The sequence below is a fragment of the Acinonyx jubatus genome, chromosome X, assembly GCF_027475565.1.
Source record: "Acinonyx jubatus isolate Ajub_Pintada_27869175 chromosome X, VMU_Ajub_asm_v1.0, whole genome shotgun sequence".
In the NCBI taxonomy this organism is placed as follows: domain Eukaryota; kingdom Metazoa; phylum Chordata; class Mammalia; order Carnivora; family Felidae; genus Acinonyx; species Acinonyx jubatus.
Genome location: NC_069389.1, coordinates 44,941,332 through 44,967,309, shown reverse-complemented (window position 1 = coordinate 44,967,309; position 25,978 = coordinate 44,941,332). Strand labels below are relative to the sequence as shown.

Genomic DNA, 25,978 nt, shown 5'->3' with positions numbered 1-25,978 from the left:
TCTCAAAAATAAAATAAACATAAAACAATTTTTTAAAATAATCATGCACGCAATTAAGTGGAATATATTCTAGGGATGCAAGGATGATTCAATATACACAAACCAATCAATGTGATACACCACATTAACAAATTGAAGGATAAAAATCATATGATCTTCTTAATGGATGCAGAAAAAGCACTTGGCAAAGTTCAATATCCATTCATAAACAAAAACCCACAATAAACTGGGTATAGAGGGAACATACTTCAACATAATAAAGGCCATATATGACAGACAAGCTTACAGCTAACACCACACTCAATGGTGAGAAGTTGAAAGTTTTTCCTCTAAGATCAGGAACAAAGACAAGATGCCTATTTTCAGTGCTATTATTCAACATAGTACTGCAAATCCTAGCCAGAGAAATTAGGTAAGAAAAAGAAATAAAAGGTGTCCATATAATAAAGGAAGCAGTGAAACTGCCTTTATTTGCAGATGATATAATATTACATATATAAAACCCTAAAGACTCCACAAAAAGAAACTATCAGAATGAATCAATGAACTCAGTAAATTTGCAGAGTACAAAATCAATATTTAAAAATAAGTTGCATTTCTATACACTAATAATGGGCTGTTAGAAAGATAAATTAAAGGGGTGCCTGGGTGGCTCAGTCGGTTGAGCGACCGACTTCGGCTCAGGTCGTGATCTCATAGTTTGTGGGTTCGAGCCCCGTGTCAGGCTCTGTGCTGACAGCTTGGAGCCTGGAGCCTGCTTTGGATTCTGTGTCTCCCTCTCTTTCTGCCCCTCCCCACTTATGTTCCATCCCTCTCTGTCTCAGAAATAAATAAACATTAAAAAAATTAGAAAGATAAATTAAGAAAACAATCCCATTTACAATTGCATCAAAAGGAATAAAATACCTAGGAATAAATTTAACCAAGGAGGTGAAAGATCTGTACACTGAAAACTATAATACATTGATGAAAGAAATTGAAGAAGACAGAAGACACAAGTAACTGGAAAGATATTCCATGCTTATGGATTGGAAGAATTAATATTATTAAAATGTACATACTACCCAAAACAATCTACAGATTCAATGAAATCCTTAAGATTCCAATGGAATTTTTTCATAGAAATAGAACAAACAATACAGAAATTTGTTGGAACCATGAAAGATCCTGAAAAGCAATCTTGATAAACAATAAAGCTGGAAGCATGATATTTCCTCATTTTGAACTACATTACAAAACTATAGTAATCTAAGTAATATGCTCTCAGATCCTAAAAGTTCTCATCACAAGGAAAAAAACCTTTTTTTGTAACTATATGAGGTGATGGGTGTTAGCTATTCTAGTTAACTTATGTTAACTAAACTTAATCATTTTGCAGTATATGTATGTCAAGTCATTATTCTGTACACTTTAAACTTATACAGTATTGTATATCAATTCTATCTCAATAAAACTGGAAAAAAGCAGTATAGTATTGGCATGAAAACAGACACATTGATCAGTGGAAAGAATAGAGAGCCCAGAAATAAACCCATGCATATATGGCCGATTAATTTATGACAAAGGAGCCAAGAATACACATGGGAAAAGTATAATCCCTTCAGTAAATGGTATTGGGAAAAATGGACAGACACATTCAAAATAATGAATTGGACCCCTATCTTACAACATACCCAAAAATCAACTGAAAATGAATTAAAGGCTTGGATATTAAGACCTGAAATTATAGAAGAAAGCATAGGGGGCAAGCTAGTTGACAATGGTCTTGGCAATGTTTTTTGTATTTGACACCAAAAGCAAAGGTAACAAAAGCAAAAATAAACAAGTGTAACCTCATCAAACTAAGAAGCTTCTGCACAGCAAAGGAAAGTCATTATGCTGTACACCTTTTCCAAATGAAAAGGGCGGAATGGGCAAAAATATTTGCAAATAATATATCTGATAATGGTTAATATTCACAATATATAAAGAGCTCATACAATTCAATAGCAAAAACCCAAACAATAAGATTAAAAATGAACAGAGAAATCGAATGAACATTTTTCCAAAGACATACAAATGGCCAACAGGCACATGAAAGTGTTCAACGTCACTGATTATCAAGGAAATGCGCATCAAAATCACAATAAGATATCACTTCACACCTCTTAGAATGGCTATCATAAAAAAGACAAAAGTGTTGGCAAAGACATGGAGGAAAGGGAATTCTTGCACACTGTTGGTGGGAATGCAAATTGGTGCAGCCACTATGGAAAACAGTATGGAGGTTTCTCAAAAAATTAAAACTTGGGGGCTCCCAGGTGGCTCAGTCCGTTAAACGTCCAACTCTTGATTTTGGTTCAGGTCATGATCTCACAGTTTTGTGGGTTTGAGCCCTACATTGGGCTCTGGGATTCTCTCTCTCCCTCTCTCTCTGCCCCTCCCCCACTTGCGAGTGCATGCATGCTCTCTCTCCCTCCCTCCCTCTCTCTCTCTCTCTTTCTCTCAAAATAAATAAACTTAAAAAAATTAAAACTTGAACTACCATATGATCTGGCAATTCCACTTCCAGGTATATATCCATAGGAACTAAGAACAGAGCTTCAAAGAGATACCTGCACTCACATGTTCATTACAGCATCATTCACAATAGCCAACATATGGAACGAACCTAAAAGTCCATCAAAGGATGAATGGATAAAGAACATGTGATATATATCCACATATTATATATTCATATAGATATTCAGACTATTATTTAGCTATGCAAAAGAAGGAAATCCTGTTATTTGTGACAACATGGATGGACCTTGAGGGCATTATGCTAAGTTAAATAAGCCAGACAGAGAAGAATAAATATTGCATGGTATCACGCAATGTGTGGAATCTAAAAGAAAAGAATCAAACCCAAAGAAACAGACAGTAGAAAAGTGGTTGCCAAGGGCTGGGGGGTGGGAATAATGGGGAGAGTTTGGTAAAAGGGTAAAAGCATTTAGCTATAAGATGAATAATTCTGAGGAGCTAATCTATAACATAGTGTCTAGAGTTGACAATGCTGTTTTGTGTAATTGAAATTAGCTAAGAAAGTAGAACTTAAAAGTTCTCACCAAAAATAATAAATTAAATAAATTAAATTAAATTATATTAGCAACAACAATGCCTCAGTGCATTACTCTCTAGCTTCTACTCTATTTCTCTGCTCTCTGCCATAGGCAAACAGCTTAAGAATGTTGTCTGCACTTGCTGTCCATATACTTCCTCACATCCTGTTCACTTTTTTCTTTTTTAATCTTTTTTTCCCCTGCAGTCACATCTTAACTCATTGCATTTTGCATTCCACTCCTTTTTTTTCCCACTCCTTCTTTCTTAACCCATTGTAATTTGCCATCCACCCCCATCACTCCCTGTTCTCTGCAAGACTACTAGTGACCTTGTTGCTAAATCTAATGGATGTTTTTCAGACTTTGTTTCATGTAATATTTGGCATGTTGACCCTTCCCTCCATTTGGAGGATGATTTGCCCTTGATTTATGCGACACCACACTCTCCTTGTTCTATTCTTTATTCTTTGGCCACGACTTCTTGGTCCTTTTTGTAGGCCCCTCTCCCTCTATCCTTTCCTCAAATATTGGTGTCTGATAGAGTTATGTCCAAGGCCCTTTTCTTTTCCTACTCTGTACAGTCACGGTAGGTGATCTCATCCATTCCTATGGCCTTAACCATCCACATGCTGATTGCTCTCAACTCTATAGCTCCTGCCTACATTTCTTTCCTGAACTCCAGATCCATATATCCAACTGCTTCCTGAATATCTCCCCTTGGATATCCCACAGCCACTTAAAATTGAATTCAGCATTTCCCCTTTGAAACCATTCTTCTTTGGGTGTTCTCTGTCTCAGTGAATCATTCCATCATTTACCCAGCAACCTCAGCCATAAATCCAGGCTTCTTCTTTGACTCACTCCCTTAACTACCATATGCAATCCATTTACTAATAGTGTTGGTTTTCACCTCCTAAGTATTGTCTTATTCAGAGATTCTACACAGAGGTTCATGGACCCTAGAGGGTTTTAGAAAATCCATGAACATACTGAATTGCAGGCAAAATTTGGTACAATTATGTGCATTAGCATTTTTTCTGGGAGAGTGTGCAGACCATAGCTTTCATCACATTTTCAAGCAGGTCTGTGACTTGACAGAAAGTTAAGCACATTGCTCTAACTCCGCCTATTTCTCTTCATCCACCCCTCCACTCTGACCAGATGTAGTCACTACAGAGGATCATTTCTGTATTACAGCCTCTTTGCTCTCTTAGGGCTGCAAATAGGGAGGGAATTTTGCTGAGGAAATGGGCTGAGGCTAGCAGAGCTGAATGCACCCTATTCCTAGGGGCTCCTGTGTGCTATTGTGGCCGGCTCCTCTCCCCACTTTCTGCCAACAGATCATTTATTCATTTCCTTTTCTCCTCTCCTGGTCTCTCTTTCTTCATCTTCTCCAAAACTCTTTTCCTCATTCTCCTTCCCTTCGTCTTTCCCTTTTCCAGCTCCTCCCTCATGCTTCACTAACACATAATTATAGGGTAACCGGATCTTTGATACACATAGCTTGAAGCCTCTTAAAACCAAGACTAGAGGCAGCTTCACCCTGTTCATTGGCTCCCACTTGCAGAGAGCTGCCAGTAACCCCTCCAAAGAGGAAAGGGGAGTGGGAAGCCTGAGCTTGGAGGTGTGGGATCTGTAAGTAGGGAGACACCAGCCACAAGTATAGTTGTGGTGTATTAGGAGAAATATGTGGGGCAGGCCAAGGAATCATAGACCTTACAAATCTTTATTAAAACTTAAAGTTTGGAAGGATTTTTTAAAATGATCTAACCCAATCTTCCTCTCATCTCATACAGATGGTCCTTCTTGATTCTCTTCTTTTCTTCATCCTGTACATCCATTAACAAGTTTGGGGGCTCTATTTTAAAATATATTTCATTTTGTTCCATTGATCTATGTGTCTATTCTTTCTTTAAAAAAATTTTTTTTCGACGTTTATTTATTTTTTTTGGGACAGAGAGAGACAGAGCATGAACGGGGGAGGGGCAGAAAGAGAGAGAGACACAGAATCGGAAACAGGCTCCAGGCTCTGAGCCATCAGCCCAGAGCCTGACCCCGGGCTCGAACTCCCAGACCTCCCAGACCTCCCAGACCTCCCAGACCTCCCAGACCGCGAGATCATGACCTGGCTGAAGTCGGACGCTTAACCGACTGCGCCACCCAGGCGCCCCTATTCTTTCTTTTAATACCACTGCCTTATATACTGTAACTTTATAGTATTGTAGCTATCTTGAAATCGGTAGTATGAATTCTCCTACTTTGTTCTTCAGTATCATTTTGGTTGTGCTAGGTCATTGGCTTTTCCACATAAACTTTAGAATCACTTTGTTTATAGCTACAAAATAGTTTGGTTGTATTTTAAATGAAATTATGTTAAATCTATAGATCAAGTTGGGAAGAACTGACATTTTTAACAACACCGAGTCTTCCTATCCATGAACATGGAATATATCTCTCCATTTATTTAGATCTTTGGTTTCTTTTACTTGTGTTTTGTCATTTTTCACATTAAGATCCTGTGCATATTTTGTTATATTTATACCTAAGTATTTCATTGCTTTGCAGCTGCTGGAAGTAGTACTATTTTCTTAAAAGTTCAAATTCTACTTTTTCATTGCTGGTATAATAAGAAAGTAATCGATTTTTTCATATTGAAGTTGTATCTGCAACCTTGCTGTGTATGTCCTCATTAGTTCCAGAAGGTTGTGTGTGTGGGTGTGGGTGTATGAATGTGTGTAGATTGTTCGGGATTTTCTACAATCCTATAAATTTTGATAAATTATATTTTCATTTTCATTTAACTCAAAATATTTTAAAATTTCTCTTGAGACTTCTTCTTTGACCCATGCATTATTTAGAAATGCATTAATTTCTAAACATTTGGGGATTTTCCAGCTATTTTCTGTTATTGATTTATAATTTAATTCCATTGTGGTCTGAGAGCATACTTTGTATTATTTCTTTTTTTATGTTTATTTATTTATTTTGGGGGGGGGCAGAGAGAGAGGGAGGCAGGCTCCCAAGCAGTCTTTGCACTGTCAGCTTGGGAGCCCAATGTGGGGCTCAATCTTAGGAACTCAGGATCATGACCTGAGCTGAAATCAAGAGGTGGATGCTTAACTGACTGAGCCACCCAGGTGCCCCACTTTGTATGGTTTCTATTCTTTTAAATTTGCTAAAATGTGTTTTATGGACCAGAACAAGGTCTATCTTGGTGAGTGTTCACTGCAGTCTAGAGAAGAATGTGCACTCTGCTGTTGGATGGAGTAGTCTATAAATGCCAATGAGATCAAGTTGATTAATAATAATGTTCAGGTAAAAACATATCCCAAATCTGTCTACTTAACTTGCTTCACCATCACTATCATAGCCCAAACTATCATGGTCTCTCACCTGGACCTCCTAACTGGTTTCATAGCCAGCCTCCTAACTTGTCTACCTGTTTCCAGTTTTGCCTTCACTATAATCCATTCTCCTCACCTCACACAGAATGATCATAGATCATATCACTTCCAGCTCAAAGTCTCCATTAGCTTTTCACTGAACTGACAATAAATCTAAACACTTTCAGGGTGCCCGTGTGGCTCAGTCGGTTAAGCGTGTGACTTCAGCTCAGGTCATGATCTCACAGTTGGTGAGTTCTAGCCCCACATTGGGCTCTGTGCTGACAGTGCAGAGACTGCTTGGGATTCTCTGTCTCTGCCCCTCTCTCTGCCTCCCTCTCTGCTCTTCCCCCATTTGTGCTCACTCTCTCTTTCTTGCTCTCTCGCTCTCTCTAGAAATGAATATATAAACTTGAAAAAATTCTAAACACTTTCTCATGGCTGGTATGATCCTACACAGTCTTTCTTTAATTAATTTATTTTTTTTACTTCAAGGATAATTAACATACAGTGTTATATTAGTTTCAAGTGTACAATATAGTGATTCAACAATTGTATACATTACTCAGTTCTCATCAAGATAAGTGTTCTCTTCATCTTTACCATTTCACCATCTCCCTATTCACCTCTCCTCTGGCAACCACCAGTTTATTCTCTATATTTAAGGGTCTGGTTTTTTGTCTGTCTCTATTTTCCCTTGTTTGTTTTGTTTCTTAAATTTCATATATGAATGAAATCATATGGTATTTGTCTTTCTCTGGATGACTTATTTCACTTAGCATTATACCCTCTAGATCCATCCATGTTGTTGCAAATGGCAAGATTTCATTCTTTTTTATGACAAATACACCCTACACAGTCTTGCTCCAGAACTTCTTTCCTGCCTCATCTAGTACCAGTCTCCCTGGTCTCTCTAGTGAGACTTCTTCTTGAAGTCCCTTGAATATACCAAACTCTTCCCCACCTTAGGGCCTTTACCCTTGTGTTTCACCCTGCCTGGGATGCCATGCATCTGGACCTTCATGAAATGACTGCCTTCTTATCATTCAATATTGCCTTCACTGTCACCTCCTTGGAGACACCTTCTCTGACTCTCTATTTAATCTTGTTCCCCATCCCTACCCACACTGCCTTTGTACAGTTTTTTCCATTTGTTTTCAAAGCACTTTTAACTTTTTGAAATGATCTTGTTCTTGTATTTGTTGGTTGTTTGTATCTATCATCTTTTCTCTAAAATGTGAGCACCAGGAGAGCTTGGGCCCTCTTCACTACTGAGTTGTCTACATCTAGAGCAGACCCTGGTACCTAAATATTTATTGAATGCCTGAAACTTCCTCCTGAACATTTCCAGTGACTTGGAGCTGACTACTTTGATCTATGAGGCAGCCAATGCCTCTGTGGGTGGTTTTGTATGTTAGAAACTTCATATTTCTCTTGAGCTAAATACTGCATTCTTGACCATATAAACAGATTAGAAAATTAAAAAAACATGATCATTACAAAAGATGCTGAGGAAGACTTTAATAAAATTTAACACCTGTTAGAAAAAAAATATTTTAGCATACTAGGAATAAGAGGGAACTCCATTAACCTGATAAAAAGCATTCTCCAAAGTCCTACAGCAAACATATATAATGGTGAAACATTGAAAAACTTCCCTTTAAGATGAATAACAAAACAGGGATGCCCATTATTGTCCCTTTTGTTCAGCATTGAACTGGAGATCCTGAACAGTAAGACAAGGAAAAAAAATAACAGGAGTAAGGAATTGGAAGGAAGAAACAAAACTGTCATTTAAATCTACTTTCTCATATCTTTCACCCACTCGTCCTCCTTCTGCTTTCTGGAGGCCCACAAACCAAAGCTGTCCCCTCTTCTGCCTGAGAGCCCAGGTCTTCTTCCCTCTCTGGGCCTCAGTCACCTCAGCTGAAAAGTGAAGGGTTAGACAAAGTTATCAAAAAAACTTCTTGTTGTTCCATCTTTCCATGATTTAGGAGTCCATATCCTCTCTCCTATAGGCTAAACATCTCTATTTTCCTTAACAGTTTCTAATAGTGATTTCCAGAGCCCTCCTTTCCTATCAACACACTTTATTTTGTTGGTTTTTTTTAAAAAATGTATGATGCCCAGAACTGGGCAAAAGGTGAAGAAAGGATAGGGCACGAAAAGGTTGGAATAGAGGGACTTAGACTAAAAACAGAGCCTAAAAATGAAATGGTAGAGAGAGGCAGCAGGGAAAATGGGCAGGGGACAGCATCTGAAGGAGAAGTTGCCTGGTGGGACAGAGCTCCTTGACTTCTCTCCCTGGGATGGGAGGATGGTCCCCTGCATGGTTTGGGGGACAGTGATGGGTACTGAGTTTGTAGTTGGCCACAAGCATTTGGTGGCCCCGTCAGTCCTTCCTTCCACCTTTTCTATCCCTAGGCTATAGGACCCTCCTTCTCATAGCTGAGATTGGGGGAGGGGTATTGACAAAAGTCAGCTCAGGATGGGAAGGGAGGCTGCACTGAGCTGGGTCCCTGTCCAGGAGGCAGAAGCAGCCATCACAGTGGGAGGGAGCAGCAAGCCAACAGCTGAGTGAGACAAGGCCTGGGTTATTTTTTTTCCATTTTGTTGGCATGTGGGTGGATTTTTCTCCTTTTTTCTTCTCTCCTGCTCTCTGCCGTTTCCACAGAGATGTGGGAGTTTGCAAATTTGTCTCTGTGGAAGAGAGAGGCAAGAGCTGATCTGGGGGGTCCTTGTCAGGGACCAGGAGAGCACCAAAGGACACCGCAGTTCTGGTAGCAAGAAACAAGGACCTATTTCCCTGATGATATCACTGGAGCAAGGAAGGCTCTCACTCTCTTTTCCTCTTAAGGATGCAGGGATTCCTTCTCACCTCTGCTCGGCTCTTGACTCTCAAATCCATCCCACCTGGTAATTGCAAACTCCTGTTTCTTTCCTTGCTCTGCAATGTTAAATGCCTTTTCCTTAGGGCCCTGAACAAACTATAGGCACACCTGAGATTCATGCCCAGAGGCTGCTCTCCTCCCCAGTACCTCTGGGGGGTTGGGGGTGTGAGGCCAAGGAACTTTCCTTTTTTTTCCAGTTACATATTTAAAGCATTAAAAAATAATGCAGTACTTATAGCACATGCTAAGTGTCAGATAAGTGTTTCAGGGAAAGCTTTCTGAAATGATTGAGAGGTGGGTAGTTTAGGAAAGGCTTCCTGGAGGATATGGGACCTAGACAAACTAACAAAGCAGGCAAGGGCATGCCAGGCAGTGGCAGGGAGTCTGGACATGTACCTGCTGATCCCACTTCTGCTATAAATTTGTAATGTGATGTTGAACAAGGAATTTACTTCTCTTGGGCTTTCTTTTCTCATCTGGAAATCAAGCTGGATATTTAAAGCTCTACAGATCTCTGGAACTTGAATCCTGATTCCTGGCCTTGGGGGTTTTGAACCATCTAATGAGATCATGTGTATGCACAGTGCATCAAACACCATCAAGGAGTAGGATGACCAACTGTTACTGTTTACCTGGGACTCAGACGTTCCCTGGGAAGTGGAACTTGGGTGGTGAAACAGTCCCCCGGGCAAACTGGGATGGTCAGTCTCCCTAACAAGGACCACATCCACTACTTGTTATTACCATGATCATGATCATGATCTTTATCATTATCATTATTACCACTAGAGGGCAACACTCTCTTACTCCTGGGAGTAGGTCTTCCCCCATCCAATAGGTGCAGAACTGCCCCCTCATTCCAGGACCAGCCAATCCTGTGGATCTTTCTCCTATAGAGAACATCACTGAGGAACAGAGAGATCTGTGGATTTTGAATCCCAGGAGCGTCCTTTTGGTCTTACCAACCCCATGTGGTCAGATTTTGCCAATTGTGCCTGGTACTCAGATGCCTAGTCTGTCCTACTGTGGCAGAACTACCCTGCTTCTGTGGGTAATGGGGAAATAGATGCTACACACAGCTTTGGTTTGTCAGAACACAAGAGACACTTTCTTTTCTTTCTTCCTCCCTTCTTTCCTCCCTCTTTCTTTCTTTCTTTCTTTCTTTCCTTCTTTCTATCTCTACATCTAATGTGAGGGCTTGAACTCACAACCCCAAGATCAAGAGTCCCATGCTCTACTAACTGAGCCAGCCAGGCGCCCTCAACAGGCACCTTCTCAAGGCTATGCTGTTGGCCCCCTGCTTTGATTATCTGGCAGTGTACATATTCTACAATGCCAGATCCGTTGATGCAAGAGCTGGCTTCCTCCCTCCTACAGAATTGATTTCTGTATTACCTTCTATCCCTTATCACGTTGAATTGTAGTTATAATTGATCTATCTGTATACTCCATTAGATTGTTGATTCATGTATTCAACAAACACGGATTGCTTATTGCTTACTTACCGTGTCCCAGGCTTTTTGCCAGACTTGTGGTACAGTGGGGAGCAAAACAGACGGAGTATCTGCCCTTGTAGAGCTAACAGTCTACTGAAGGAGGCAGGGGGAAAGCAAACAAAGAACCGCACAAATCAATATGTAATTACATACTTGCTAAGTTCAAGGAAGGAAAACGACTCCCTGAAAGCGTGTATCAGAGGGATCTGCCTCATCCAGGAGTGAGAGATGGTGCTGCTGAGTAACTGACATTTGAACTAAGATCTGAAGGCTGAATAGGCGGTAAGTAGGCAAAGGCAGCAAAAAGAGCTTTTCCATGCCAAAAGAACAGCAGGTGTTCAGGGCCCAAGAGGGGAAGAGCCCAGCTCTCAGGAGGAACTATTTGCTCCTTGAGGGCACAGCCTGCCTCTTGTTCATCTCTTGCTATAGCTCCAGGCTTGGCACATGGATATGCCAAATCAATGTCTGTTGAATTGAATTGGATACAGTTTTTGTTATGGAAAGCATCGTGGGCTGGGGGTGAGGGTGTCAAAAGACCTAGCTTCTGCTTCCAGCTGTTCTGGGCAATTCAGTTCGATTTTCTAAAGATTTCCTGTGCATTCACTATGTGCAGGGACTTGTGGCCAGGTCCAGTTGGGGGATTAAAAGGTAAACAAAAAAAGGTCTCTGCCCTTCAGCAGCGCATGGTCGGTGAAGTGGCTGACAGGTAGACAGGCCCCTTCCACTCTCTGGGCCTCTTTCTCTCCAGTTCTAAAATGAGGGGTTGGGATTATATCACCTCTAAGTCTCCTTCCAGCTCTAACAGTCTTGATGTGCTCTTTCCTGAATAACAGCAGTGGGAGCAATGGAGCTGATGTTTTCATTTCTCCTGCCGCATAGGAGTCACATGGAATAGGACTGGGGAAATGCAGCCTGGGATTCTGTTTCTGGACCACTATCCCCTTTGCAAGCATCTCAGAAGCAGTTAGGGTTTGCTGCTTTTAACTAGAATGTTCTAGCATTTGATGAACTTCAGTTTCTTTCTTTCCTGTCTCCTTTCCCCACTTGGCCCCCCTCTCTCCTGTCTTCTTTTCTACACCTAGAGCTGCATTTTGCATCTATTAGGACTGGAAATGGCCTTTAAAATCATCTTATCCAACCCCTCCATCCAATGTTTCCATTCCCTCTGCAACAGACCCTCAGAATTAGGCTGTCCAGCCACTATTTGAGGACCTCCAGCAATGAACTCACCATTTTTACTAAGCTTTGCCTGTAAGAGGTTTGTTTTCTCAGGGAATTTGTCTCTCTGTAATTTTCACCCATTACTTCTGGTTGTGCCCTTTGGAGCTAAGCATAATAATTTCACCACATTGCCCTCTTGACAGCCTGCTCGATATTTGAAGCCAGTAATCATGTCTTCATAAGCCTGCTCTCTTCTAGGCCAAATATCATCTGTTCCTTCAAATGTTCTTTGCTAGTTCAAATCCCCTTTGCATCTGTAAATATAGTTTAGTTTATGTAAGATTTGTATCCCACCTACTTTAAAGAGGATATTAGGAGGCTCATCGGTTACAACATGAAAGAAAGACAATTAGGGATAAAAATGTGGAAGAAAACAGACCAGAGACCATGTAAAGGAAGCACGAATAGATGTTGCCAGGTACCTAAAATGAACTGGATTATAATTGGACTCTGAATTTGGCTCAAAGTTTTATGGCAGCTAGGACAAATTTGGAAACACATTGGGTTATGTGGTTTTATGTTCTGACAGGATCAAGCTTACAAATCATCTTCAGAGAGAAAATTTTTCCTGAAACAAAACTCCAGACTAGCCTATTTGGAGTGCCTTCTGTTAGACTGTTCAGGACTGACAGGTACTTTGGATAAATCTTGCCCCTTCCCCCAATAGGGGAAAGAAGGCTGGAAGGATGATTAACTAATTAGCTAAATGCTGTCTCAGTTTTAAGCACCGATATCTCTTTAGGGAACCCCACAGAGATGAGAGACTTCCTTTTCCTTTCCTTTTTCATTCTCCTATGCTCCTTGAAGATGGTCACTTTCCTACCATTCTGCTCTTTAAAGTCTGCAATGTTAAGACTCTTTGGGACACCAGACCTCAGGAACTAGCCCAAGTAAGGAATTGCAGCCTAGCGATCGCACAGCAAAAATGTGCAAATCATTTCTCTTGGGTCCTCAGTGTTCTCATGTGAAAAATGAATTAATCTCTTTGGTCACTTCAACTCTGATGTTGTGGACTGTAAACTTTTTTAAAGTTATTTTTTAACATTTATTTATTTTTGAGAGAGAGAGAGAGAGAGAATGGGGGAAGGGCAGAGAGAGAAGGACACAAAAGATCTGAAGCAGGCTCTGCACTGTGAGCACAGAGCCCGATGCGGGACTCGAACTCATGAACTGTGAGATCATGACCTGAGCTGAAATCAAGAGTTGGATGCTTAACCAACTGAGACACCCAGGTGCCCCTGGACTGTAAACTATTTGATGGAAAAACCAATGATTTGATGGAAAAACCAATGATTTTTTTTTTTAATTTTGATTTTCCTGTTTCATGTCTGGCAGCTAACCAGTATAACAGAAGATCTGTTTATGGACAGAGCTGTGAGAACCCAATAGGAAAAACCAATTTGAACAGATGCCACCTTTGCATCTGAAGAAAATATTTCCTGGCTTTCATTATCACGACGAGTTCTTGTTGACTGGCTACTGGCAGCGGTGAGATGTGGTTTTCAGGGTTCTTTCCTGCTCAAGCTCCATATTCCTTGGCAAAGCCAGCTCTAGGGTAAGGGGAATTGGAACAATCACACCAGGGGTTGAGGCTTCTTGGAAATGACTCTGGGAGCCAGCAGGCAAGGGGAAAAAAGGGTAGTACCACAGTCTCTGCTAAACAACAACGAACCAACACAAAACTCACCTTGTAGTGTGTATTATTTGGTACATATAATATCCATGTGGACCCCCTCCCTGCCTACCATGTTGCTCTCGCTCAAAAATATTCCATGATTTTTCATTGCCTATAAGAAAAGGTCCAGATGCTTCAGCTTGGCAATGGAGCCTTCTCCAAGCTAAATCAAGCCATGTCTTCCCACTACCTCCTATCCCTTACAACACACACACACACACACACACACACACACACACACACACACACATACACACCTGCTCATGCACGCATCTCTTGTTCTCTCTTCAACCAAACTGTGTGTGGTTCCCTAAATACACACTGTTTTACTGACTGCTCGTTTCCTCCCACCACACGCGGTTCCCTTCAACAGGTATTTCTCTGCTCTACCACTTCCACCTGTTGAAATCCTAAGCTCAGTTCAAACAACTTCATATTCATAAAGACCTCCCAGCACCCCAGTCCTGGTGCCTCCACTCTGGCACTTTACACATTGTCTTGTTTGTCCTGTTTGTGACTTAGGGTCATAGCTCTCTGACTAGATGGGGAGCTCTCTGAGGCATAGGCTATGTCTGATTCACCCAGGGCTCTCTGTCATCCTTTCCCGTGTTGTCTTTCTCCAGAGCATCTATCATCATCTGTGTTAGTCTCCTGGGGCTGCCGTAACAAACTACCACAAATTGGGTGACTTAAAACAATGGAAATTTAATTTCTCACAGTTCTGAGGGCTAGAAGTTAGAAATCAAGGTGTTGCCAGGGCCATGTTCTCTCTGAAGTCTCTAGGGAAGAATCCCTCCTTGTTTCCTCCCACCTTCTTGTGGTTGCTGGCAATCCTTGGCATTCCTTGGCTTGTAGACTCCAATCTCTACCTCTTTCTTCGCAGGTCATTCTCCTCGTGTCTGTGTGTGTGTGTGTGTGTGTGTGTGTGTGTGTGTCTATGTCCAAATTTCCCTTTTCTTATAAGGACACCAGTCATTGGATTAGGGCACACACTAAAAGAGTATGACCTTGCCTTAACTTGATTACATCTGCAAAGACCTTTATTTCCAAATAAGATCGCAGTCACAAGGCAGGCCTCAAGTTTTGAGGGGATACTATTCAATCTAGTACACTATCCAACATGCTCTCTATATTTTTTGTTTATTGTCTCTCTGTCTAACCCACCAGAATGTCAGCTCCATGAGGTTAGGGATTGTTGTATACTTTGTTCATTGCTATATCCTCAGCATCTAGAATAGTGCTTGACACGTGGCAGACATGCAATAAGTATTTTGTGAATGAACCTTTGTACCCATTTTCCCTATACCCCACAGGGAATCTGAATGGGAGAAGCAAGGATAAAGATGATAATGCAGGTATTGCCTAGAACATAATAAATATTCTGTAAGTGATCACTGGATACATAGAAGTATTTGATGCGTGTGTTAATTTAACACTTATGGGTACCTTTTTTATATAAAGTACTGAGGAAAGGTACAAAGAAGTGAGATGGAAACATCTGAGCATCCAGGCTATGCCTCTGGGCAAGTCAATTGAACCTCTGGGTTTCCCTACCTGTAACATGGGACTAATAGCACTGCCTACCTCATTGGATTGTCATGAGGAGTAAGTGAGCTCATACATGTAAAATGCCTAGCACAGTGCCTGGCACATGGTAAGCTCCATAGATGTGTTAGTTATTATTACTGTAGTTGCTGTTATGTGCTATACTCTGTGCAAGGTATATGGGTTTTTTTTAACCAGCTTTATTGAGATAAAATTCACATATCATAAAATTCTCCCTTTAAAAATGTACAGTTCAGTGATTTTTAATTAACAGAGCTGTGCAACCATCACCACAATCTAATTTTAGAATGTTTTCATTCTCCCTCCAAAAAAACCCCATACCTGTTATCAGTCACTCCTCTTTCCCCAACACATGCCTGGCAACCACCACTGTGCTTTTTGTCTCCATGAATTTGCCTATTCTGGAATTTTATATAAGTGAAATCATAATATGTGGCCTTTTGTGTCTCATGGAGTATAACACAGCAAAATGTTTTTAAGGTTCATCCATGTTTTAGCATGGATCAGTACTTTATTCCTTTTTATGGCTGAATAATACTCCATTGTGTGGATACACCATATTTTGTTTGCCCATTCATCATTAGATGAACATTTGTTTCTATGTTTTGGCTATTATGAATAATGCTGCTATGAATATTCATGTGGAAGTTTTTGTGTGGACATATGTTTTCATTTCTCTTGGGTATACACCTAGGAGTAGGATTCCTGGGTCATATGGTAACTCTATGTTTAACATTTGAGGAAAATTTCAAACTGTTTTCAGAGTGACCACACCATTTTACATCCCAACCAGCAGTGAATGAAGGTTCCAATTTCTCTGCATGCTCACCAATACTTCTGTCTGTCCTTTTTATTTTACCTGCCATAATGGGTGTGAAGTGATGTGTGTGTGTGTGTGTGTGTGTGTGTGTGTGTGTAAAGAAGCTGATGTCTATTTTTCGACAACTTTATTTCCATTTTTTGTTTAAGAGCCTGTGGAAGAACAGTTTAAGACCACCACTAGTTGTTCCTATCCATTCAGTGGGAGCTTCGGACCAGTCTTCAGCGGTGGGCTGAGCACTCCAGTCTTCAATAGGGAACTACTGGAAAGGCACTGAGGGCATATGTACACCTTCAGACCAGTCTGTGATCTTGAGTTGAGTAACAGTAAACCCAGGAGCTGGAGCGGTAAATTCACCTTGAAATTCCTCCTTAGACAGCCTTTTCAGCAGTGGCCTGCTCTTCCTTTTCAATGTCTTCGGGATCTCTTCTAAACAGAGATCAGGTATGATCTCCCATGGATACTCATGGGAGATGATGCCACGTGTGCACACAAAGAACTTCCTGGTCGAACAATCACCACAGCAGACCCACTAAGGTGCGCCCTTGTTGTTGCATGGGATTGCAATATCCACAGGGCACAGAGAAGAGTCTGTGTTACACAGAGCAATGGTAGGCAGGTTAACATAAGACACCTCTGTGACAGGCTGGTGGTCAGCCTGGGACCAGTAGTCATGGCTCCTGGGAGGCTGCCTTGATCTGTTTAGTGAAGCTTCCAGGAATGAGGTGGCCAGCAATAGGAGTGGCCCCAGTTTTCGGCCCTGGCAGAAAACTTTAGCACAGCTTGCTGGTCAGTACTCCGATATCAGCCGGGTTTTCAATGGCAACAATGGTAAAAGCCACCAGCAGAAGCTTCTCCTAGGTTCTCTTCAGATTTAAGATGTGGATGCCTTCACTTTTCCATTTGTACATGTACTGTTCCACTTGGAAGTCAAGATTGGAAGTCAAGGTTGGTGCCACCTAAAAGGGTTCCTGCTGCAAAGAATTTAAGGACAGCCCCCTCCTTCATCTGCAGGACCCCAAGGGCTCTGGAAATCATGAAAGTTTCCCTTTAGGTTATGACGGGAATCCAGAACACCACCTTGTGGGTAGCACAGAAAGCTCATTGTGTTTTTTTTCTCATTGTGGTTTTTGATCTGCATTTTGCTGGTGGTTAATGATGTTGAGCATCTTTTCATGAGCTTACGGTCATTTGTACATCTTCTTTGGAGAAATGTCTCTTCGAATTCTTTGCCCATTCAAAACAAAATTGGGTTGTTTTGTTGTTGTTGGGCTGTAACAACAGTGGAGAGGGGGCTGGGGTTCTTTGCATATTATGAATACAAAACTCTTATCAGATATATCATTTGCAAATATTTTATCCTATTCCCCGGGTTGTGTTTTCTGTGCCAAACGTTTTTACTTGCTTTTTTCCAAGACCACTCCTGTGAGGCAGGTGGTATTGATAGGGAAATGGAAGTTCAGAGAGGAGAAGGTGGAATTTAGATCCAGTTTTGTCTGACTGTAAAACATATGCTTTTTCCTCTACCTCAACTGCTCACAAAGATGAATGAAGACATGTTTCTGGCTTTAGGGAGCTCAGCCTGGCAGAGGACATAAAACAAGAACACAAACTGACATGCTATAACAAGAACACAAACCAATGCGCTATAAAGTAGGGTTCCACTTGTTCCACAAGTGCCACGAGAGAAGTGTAGAGAAGTGCAATTGGAGGTCCAGAGGAGAGAGAGCAAGCACTTCTGGCTAGAGAAATCAAGGTTGGCTTCAGGAAGGGGGCATTTAAGTCTTGAAGGATGGGTACAGTTTCATTGGATGAAGATGATGGACAGAATGGAGAAGAGCATCTCCAAAGGAGGATGGAAAGTGAGAGTTGAATGAATGAATGAAGCTTTGATCCTAAGATTGACAGCAATGGGCAGTCCCAGAGCTTTTGGGATGGGATCCTGGGACTGCCTTGGTTGGAGGACCCAGAGACTGGCTAACCTTTGGGATCCTGGGGTTGACTGGGTTAGGGGATCTGGGTGCTGGCTTGGATGGAGAGTTTAGGAACTGGATGGAGTGGGGGATGACTGTGATGTTGTGTGTGGGGATAGGGGAGTGATGTTCCAGGGGCTGCCTGGGAAGGGGGAACTGTGTGTGGACTGCCTGGCTGGAGGGACACGGGGCTGGGTGGGATGGAGGAATGGTCAGGGGACTGGCTAGAATGAAAGATCCAGGGACTACCCGGGATGTGGGCGGGAGGAAGGTCGCCTGAGATAGGAGGCCCAGGTGTTGGATGGGATGGGGAATCTGACACTTGGGACTGGCAGACTCAGGGAATGGGGAATTCGTGGGATGCTCGGACCTGGAGGCTGCCTGCGATGGGGGTTCCTGGGAGGTCTTAGATGAGGATCTTGGGCTGAGAGGACCCGAGGGATATTGGAACGGACCGGGCTGGAGGGCTTCGTCAGGCTGAAGACCTTGGTTAGGTGAAGACCCTGGGACCGGTGGAAGGGAGAGCTCTCCGGCAGCCTGCGATGGGGCTGGCCCCGACCTGGCGCGGGTGTCTTGGGTCGGGTCCGGCTTCGGGCGCGGGTGGCGGCGGCAGGTGGGGCGCGCGGGGGCGGGCCGGGCGCGCGGGGTGGGGGCAGGGGCGGGGGGAGGGCCGGCGGCCGGGGCGGTCCCGCGCGGCCGCGCTGCGCAGTGACTCCGCAGCGGGCGGAGCGCCGTGGGCCGCGTCCTCCTGAGCTGTGGCGGTGGCGGTGGCGGTGGCGGCGGCGGCAGCGGTAGCCTCAGCTCCTGCTCCCCGTGCCGCCGGCCCCAGCGCTGTCTCTCGGGCCCCCCCGGGCCCCCGGGCCCTCGAGCCCGGTGCGCGCCCTCGCGTCCCGCCGGCCCCCTCCCCCGGCTGGGCCCGGGGGAGGGTGGCGCCGTGAGCGAGCGGGGACCGGGCTCTCCTGCCCCTTCCCTTGCCCCTGGGCCGCCAGGATGGAGGCGGGGTCGGGGCCCCCGGGCGGTCCGGGATCCGAGAGCCCCAACCGGGCGGTGGAGTACCTGCTGGAGCTGAACAACATCATTGAGAGCCAGCAGCAGCTGCTGGAGACCCAGCGGCGGCGCATTGAAGAACTGGAGGGCCAGCTGGACCAGCTCACCCAGGAGAACCGCGACCTGAGGGAGGAGAGCCAGCTGCACCGCGGGGAGCTGCACCGGGACCCCCACGGCGCGCGGGATAGCCCCGGCCGCGAAAGCCAGTACCAGAACCTGCGCGAGACCCAGTTCCACCACCGCGAGCTGCGGGAGAGCCAGTTCCACCAGGCGGCCCGGGACGTGGGCTACCCGAACCGGGACGGCGCCTACCAGAACCGGGAGGCAGTGTATCGGGACAAGGAGCGGGACGCCCCCTACCCGCTCCAGGACACTACCGGCTACCCAGCCCGCGAGCGCGACGTGGCCCAGTGCCACCTGCACCACGAGAACCCAGCCCTGGGTCGCGAGCGTGGCGGGCGGGAGACCGTGCCAGCGCACCCGGGCCGCGAGAAGGAAGCCGGCTATTCAGCTGCGGTGGGCGTGGGGCCCCGGCCACCGCGGGAGCGGGGCCAGCTGAGCCGTGGCGCATCCAGGAGCTCCAGCCCCGGGGCCGGTGGCGGCCACAGCACCAGTACCAGCACCAGCCCGGCCACAACCCTCCAGAGAAAGTAAGGAATGTGTGTTTGTACCCCTCTCCCCCCTACCCCCTTCACCCCGGCTCTTCCCCTCCAGTTCCCTCTCCAACTTGTCCGGCTGATAAAGTAAGAAGCCAGTGCCTGATACCATGTCCTCCTCTCCCGTCCCAGACTGTCAGAGAAGCTCGGTCCTGCTCAAGCAGCCGACACCCCTTCTCCGGCCACCCCAGCTTGGCTTGGCCAGATGAGTGCAGGTGTCTCTTCTTTCTCAAAACCGTGGCCAGTGAGGGCCTACAGCAGTCATCACCCCTCTACTTCTTCACCCCCTAGCTGTACCCTTACCAGAGGATGGCTTTTCATTTATTTCTTTATTTTGGATGTGCTGCTTGGGATTTTTATTATCTGTGACATTGTCACCTCAGAGCCCCAAGGGAAAGAAAGCCCCCGTCTCCCCCCCCCCCCCAACTTTGGGTCTCCTCTGCAGGTCCTGAGTGTAGGCCTGATCTTGTCTCCTCTGGTGGCCTCAGCTCCATCCTTTCCCAGAGAGGCAGGTGGGGACTAGAATGGCTGCTGGAGGCTGAGACATCCCTCTGATGGGAACCGCAGCACATCCTGGCCAGGGGAGCAAAGATGGGGGAGCAAAGATGGAGGCCAGGCCCTTGGCTAGTTCCTCAAAGAGCACCCCCACTCCACCCTCAAGAAAAACACCGCCCAATTAAAGAGCTCCCAGGAAGGGAAGCCTACAGATCTTCTCTCTTGTTGGATCAGTGCCAGTTTCTTTGCTGGTGTCCGTGTATTTGCCTATTTGGGACACCTTGGGTTGGTGGGACATGGGCTGGGTCCACTTCTTCCATGCAGATACTACTGTGAGCTGGTCAGGATAAATGTCAGGCTAAGAGAGTCAAGGGCATGCAGGCTCACAGGGCTGCCCTAAAGGCCCCCTGATTTCTCTTTTGCTGTATTGGAAAGAACAGCACTGAACTGGGAGTTAGGACACCTGGGTTCCCCTTCCAGCTGTGCTGCAGATTGACTTTGTGACCTTGACTGACTCCCTTCCTCTCTCAGGCCATCAGTTCCCCCCATATCTTGTCTTCCTTGAATGCTCTTTAAGACCCCCCAGCTTAGATTTGATGGTTCTGTGACTAATCCAGCCACACTACCGAGCAAGTCTGAAGTCCTCTAGCGAATGGACAGCCTTCCCCCTCCTCTCACTGCTCAGCTGGTCCTACCATGTGCCACAGACAGTGGAGTGTCTCTTGGAGGCTGGGCTGGGGGTGGGGAAGCCTTCTGCCTCAGGAAATCTGCTGGGAGACAGCTCTCTGCAACTCCCCCGTGGTGAGGCAGCAGGCTGGGGTGCTGGGTTGAGATGGCTGGGCCCCAGGAGCAGCAGCTGCAGCTTGAGGCCTCGGCTGGGCTCCACTGCAGTGCACCCTCAGCTGAGTTTCGGTGTGGACTGCCTCAGAGTAGTCCCAGGGCCAGGGAGATGGGTTCTCCTGTCCAGGCGTGGTTGCTGGGAGCCCATTCCCAGTGGACCGACTGTGTGCAACTTGGGGCCCCACCCTGGAGGAAGGGTCCAGATCAACCCAGCAGAGCTGTTTCAGGAGAGGGCTACGGTGGGTGGGAGCAGGAGACTGGAGCCTGCTGTGGTCCTTGAGCCTGACTGTGGAAGACTTTTCTGGAGTGGTCAGGCCTATGACAGAGGAAAGAGGCTCATTATGTGTGGCTCCAGAGAGCAGAGCCAGGAGCGGTAGGAAATTTGGGGGTAAATCAGGGAGAACTTTCCAACCTGGCTGCCTGGTGATGCAGAGGACTGAGTCAAGAGGTGGGGGTGGGAGCTGGGTGGACTTGTCCGGCAGAGGCCCAGTGGGTGTCGGGAAGAGCTGGAAAAAGCACCATTCCTGAATTGGGTGTAAAGCCCAGTGAAGTGACCTGGGTCTTCCCCGATACCAGGATTTCATTACCCTCAGATTCTCCATCCTGCAGACGTGGATCTCTTGGCTGGCTGGAAGCCCATTTGCTCTTGAGCTCTGTGCTTCTGCCATCCGCACAGGCCTGCCTCTCAGTCTATCCCTCTTTTGTGCACCCTCCAGGCTGTTTGTCGGATTTCTTTGCCTCACATTTCCTACTGGATTAATAAGGGGGTTTAGATAGTGCTTTGAATTTCTCCTAGCCACATATTAAATATTTGCACATCAGTTATTGCCTCTTTTGGGCCTCACCACAGGTTCTGGTGAGCATTAGCAACTCCATTTGAGAGATGGGGAAACTGAGGCCCCAAGATGAAAGGCTTTTGCCCAAGGTTATGCTGCTAGTTCCTAATGGAGCTGGGACTAGAACCCACATCCACCTGTGTCTGAGACCTGTCATTTTTCCACTAGATCTTTCCAACCCACATGAGTCTCCTGGCTTCAGGACCTGGCCAGGTCCCAAACTCGGAGAGGCCAGGCAAGCCTTAGGTATCTATAGGATTGGAGCAGGAGGAGCTGACTCTGGGATGAGTGGCAGAGTCAAGGGGCAGGGGTGTGGGGGAGAAGGCTGTGTCTCCCTCCTTTCTACTCTTCCTCCCAGCCAAGCATCCAGAGGGCTTGTTCATGCAGTAACCATTGCTGCCACCACAGCTGCTGAAGAGACTCCCTTGCCAGGCCTGTTCTGGGTTTGTAAGGAGTGGGTGAGAAGGCTGCTGCTGGAAGCCAGGGCAGGCAAGGTGGGAGTTTAGCGGCAGAGGCTGCAGCACTGGGGGTGGATCGGTAGAGCAGGTACAGGCTAGGCGTTCCTGGTCCCCAAGCTCCCTCTGGTGGAAGAAGAGGGGAGAGATGGGCCTGGGCCCCAGCTGCCTCTTGTTGAGGGCCCCTTGTGCCTAGGGACTTATTTAGTTCTCCCAACGACCCTGTGCGTCAGGGACCGCAGTCCACATTTTACAGCCGAAGAAACCGAGGGGCTCAGAGAAGTGAAGCGACACACCAGAGGTCACTGGCCCTAAGACAGACTCTTCATCCTGTGAACTTACCCTCTACTGCGGTTGCTAGCGGCTGTCATGTCCACCCCCACCCATATCATACCCCCAGGATTCCAACATCCTCCCGCACTGTCTCTTCTGGACGGGTTCCCGGATGCCAGTATGCCTTCTGGTGTGCTCTGGGTGTGGCCTTCTTAGTGCAGCAGAGCACGAGATGAGGCTCAACCTCCTTCTGCCCCCTGGTCTTCTGTATGTGAGGGCTTTGCTTGCTTGTTTGTTTGTAGCTGCTGGTTTCCACCAGTGTTCAGGTCTTTTTTCCCTGGAATCGTTCCCCTCACCCCCCAGATGATTAGAGAAGAGTTCTGCTTTCGTTGTTGATCTTGACCTGGCCCTCCTTGCAGTTCTGGCGCCTGGAATGATTTACGGGTGTGCTGGGGACCACTGCTGAGTTGCTCCACACTGAAGAGAGCGGTATTTCCCACGCTTTGTGCATGGGCCCAGCTCCGGCTCTGCCGTAGGCGGTGGTGGGGTGAAGCTGGTTTGGTGGTAACTCTCCACCCACCGCTCCACCCCCCTCCCCACACACACCCTCACCCACCCTCAAGCTGGTCCACATTGGGGGGCAGCAACCAGAATGCCTGGCCTGGTGTTCTTGACAGCCAGGGCAATGCGTGGTCTGCTGCTTGGCTGCTGGGCTGTGTCAGTGTTCTCCCTGCAGGGGCTGAGGGCACTGGGAAGGAGGGGGGGGAGAGAGTGAGCCCAAGGGAGGGGCCCCGGGGAAGTCTGTCTCCTTTGGGCTCTCAGGTACTTTTCCGGGGGGGGGGGGATTTCTCCTTCTTCCCAGGAGGGTAAGCCATCTATTTTTCCCCCCACTGTGTTGAGAGCATTATACTTGTGTGGGAGGAAATGATAATGTTGAGTTGAAAATTAGAGGAGTCTTGCTTCTCCGTCTAGATCTGGGGCAAGAATGGGGTTGTTGTCATCCACAAACATTTCTTGGCTGCGTGCACAGAGCAGGAGGGGCCACCAGGCTGAGCAAACACCATGCTCTCTGTGCTTGAGGAGCCCCCTCCTCCTTGCCGGAGCTGCAGGGCTCCAGGCTCAGCCCACCATCGTGACAGTGCTCTGGACAAAACAAGTGGCAAGGGTGGTGGAGTGTGGAAGTTCTCAGAGGAAGGATCAGGGTAGGCCAGGCCACTGGTTGGGGACCCTACTCAAGGGCTTCAAAGAGAGTGGGTGTCTCCTGGGGTCCAATGGGGGCCTAGGTGGGAGGAAGACTGGACTGAGGCTTACCCTCTGCTACTCTTTCATCTCACCCACCCCTGCCTACTGTGGCCTCTGAATCTGCTGAGAGCATAGTAAAGGCCTGGAGCACGGAGAAGAGGCCACACATGTGCTTGAGTGAGTCTCAGCCTTCTGTGTGCCAGGCACCACCCTCTGTGGCTTTATATAATAATAGCTAACATTTTTTTTTTACTGCATTTACTGTGTGCCAAGCACTATTTGTTCTGAGTGCTTTCCATGTATTAATTCAGTCAATCTCCACGTGAATCTTTTGATGTAGATATTGTTATTAAATCCATTTTACAGATGAGGCAACTGAGGCCCGGGAAAGGTTGGTTAACTTACCCAAGGTCACTCAATAATAAGCAGGAGAATTGAGAAGGAGCTAGAAGGAGCACAAGTAGCCAGGCTCCAGAGTCCATCTGCAGCGTTCTTACCCACCATGCAGTACTACTGCCTCTTATCTCATTTGCAGAGTCCCTGCCAGGTGGGTGTTAGTATTATCTTCATTTTTCAGACAGGGAAACAAGGATCAGAGAGGTGCAGTGACCTGCCTGAGGTTACACAACTGCATGGGGCCCAGAACTGTCGGGCTCGAGACTGTGGTACACCACTGCCTCCCTCAGGCAAGGTGTAAAGACGTTAGAGACACTCCAGGCATGGCTCCGGGCTTCCCCCAGCAGAGCTCCCAAGACCACTGCTCCAGTCAGGGTCCGTCTCCTGACTGCTTCCTGAAGTTTTGCCATAGTCTTCTCTGACAGATGCCTCTCCTGCTCTTGTTCCATCAAGCCTCTGACGAGATGCAGCCTGGCCAAGCTTTCTGCAGGGCTCCAGTGGTTCCACTCTGTCTTTGGCCTGCAGGAGAACGTTCAGACTCCTCCATCTGCCATGCATAGTCCTCTTAGCATGGGCACCTGACTTCCCTTTCTCCCCTCATCTTTTGACAGTCCACTTCCCACAGACCAAGCCCCAGCCAGAAGGGCCTGTGCACCCCAGTGTTAGCCCACTCAGCCTTCTGATAGCCTCAGGGTCTTTGCTGATGCTGGTTCCTCCTCCTGGGCTGCTCCATATAGTTCCCACACTGAGCTGAGCTGTCATCTCTCCTGTGTCTATTTGCTGGTCTACCCCTGGCCCTTGAAATGAGCACTTTCTCTCTTTTTAAGTTTCTTTTCTTTCCTTTATTTTTTTGAGAGATAGAGAGCAAGCAGGGGAGGGGCAGAGAGAGGGAGACAGAATCCCAGGCAGGCTCCGTGCCATCAGCATGGAGCCTGATGTGGGGCTCGAACCCACAAACCATCAGGTCATAACCTGAGCCATAGTCAACGGTCGGTGGCTTAACCAACTGAGCCACCCAGGCGCCCCTCTCTCTTTTTATACCTTTATGGTTATTTGTTTACATCTTGTATCCTCTCTACTAGATTGAGAGCCCCTACAGATTGACATTTAAGTGACATGTATCAGGAGCATGTTGTGTTGGTCCCTATGGTAGGTGCTCTGGGCATGAGTGACAGAGCCAGCAGCTTGGAAACACACAGCACAGCACGTAGTAGCTGCTCAGTAAATGTTGAATAAACAAATGAATGTCAGATTAAGCCTTGGTGCACTAATGGCTAGAGGTGCCTAAGTTTTTCTTCATTCTAGGGCCCCCCATAGAGAGATGACTCCACTTCAGAATTCTGTTGGCTCCTGCCTTGCTTTCTCCTCATGCTCCCAGGAGTTGTTTGGCCTCTACTCTGGGCTTTTCACACTTACCAGCCTTCCAGTTTGTGGGATATCAGGGTAGCAGAATCAGAGGAAACTTTGGAGACATTTAGGCCTGTCTATTCATCATTACCTCTCTCTCCCATGCTATGGCCATATCATACCGTGGTCTTGACCCTCAGTGCAAGATCTTCTGTTCTGAAAGGAGCAAAGAGACATGCGTAGGACTCGTATGCAGCCTGCCCAGTTTAGTGGAAAGCTACTTATT

At 46.2% G+C, this 25,978-nt stretch overlaps 1 protein-coding gene across 3 annotated transcripts in view; it reads left to right on the top strand.

Moving 5' to 3' along the window:
* Positions 1–18,856: 18,856 nt before the first annotated feature.
* The window catches only part of IQSEC2 (IQ motif and Sec7 domain ArfGEF 2), a 77,968-nt gene continuing 70,846 nt past the window's right edge, over positions 18,857–25,978 (top strand). For 2 of the 3 annotated variants that reach the window (XM_027053475.2, XM_027053474.2), the window contains exon 1: positions 18,857–19,802. In XM_027053475.2, the coding sequence (XP_026909276.1) occupies positions 19,096–19,802 (707 nt within the window). In that variant the 5' untranslated portion in view covers positions 18,857–19,095. The remainder of the gene's footprint in view (positions 19,803–25,978) is intronic. The other variant, XM_027053479.2, reaches the window with a different exon arrangement.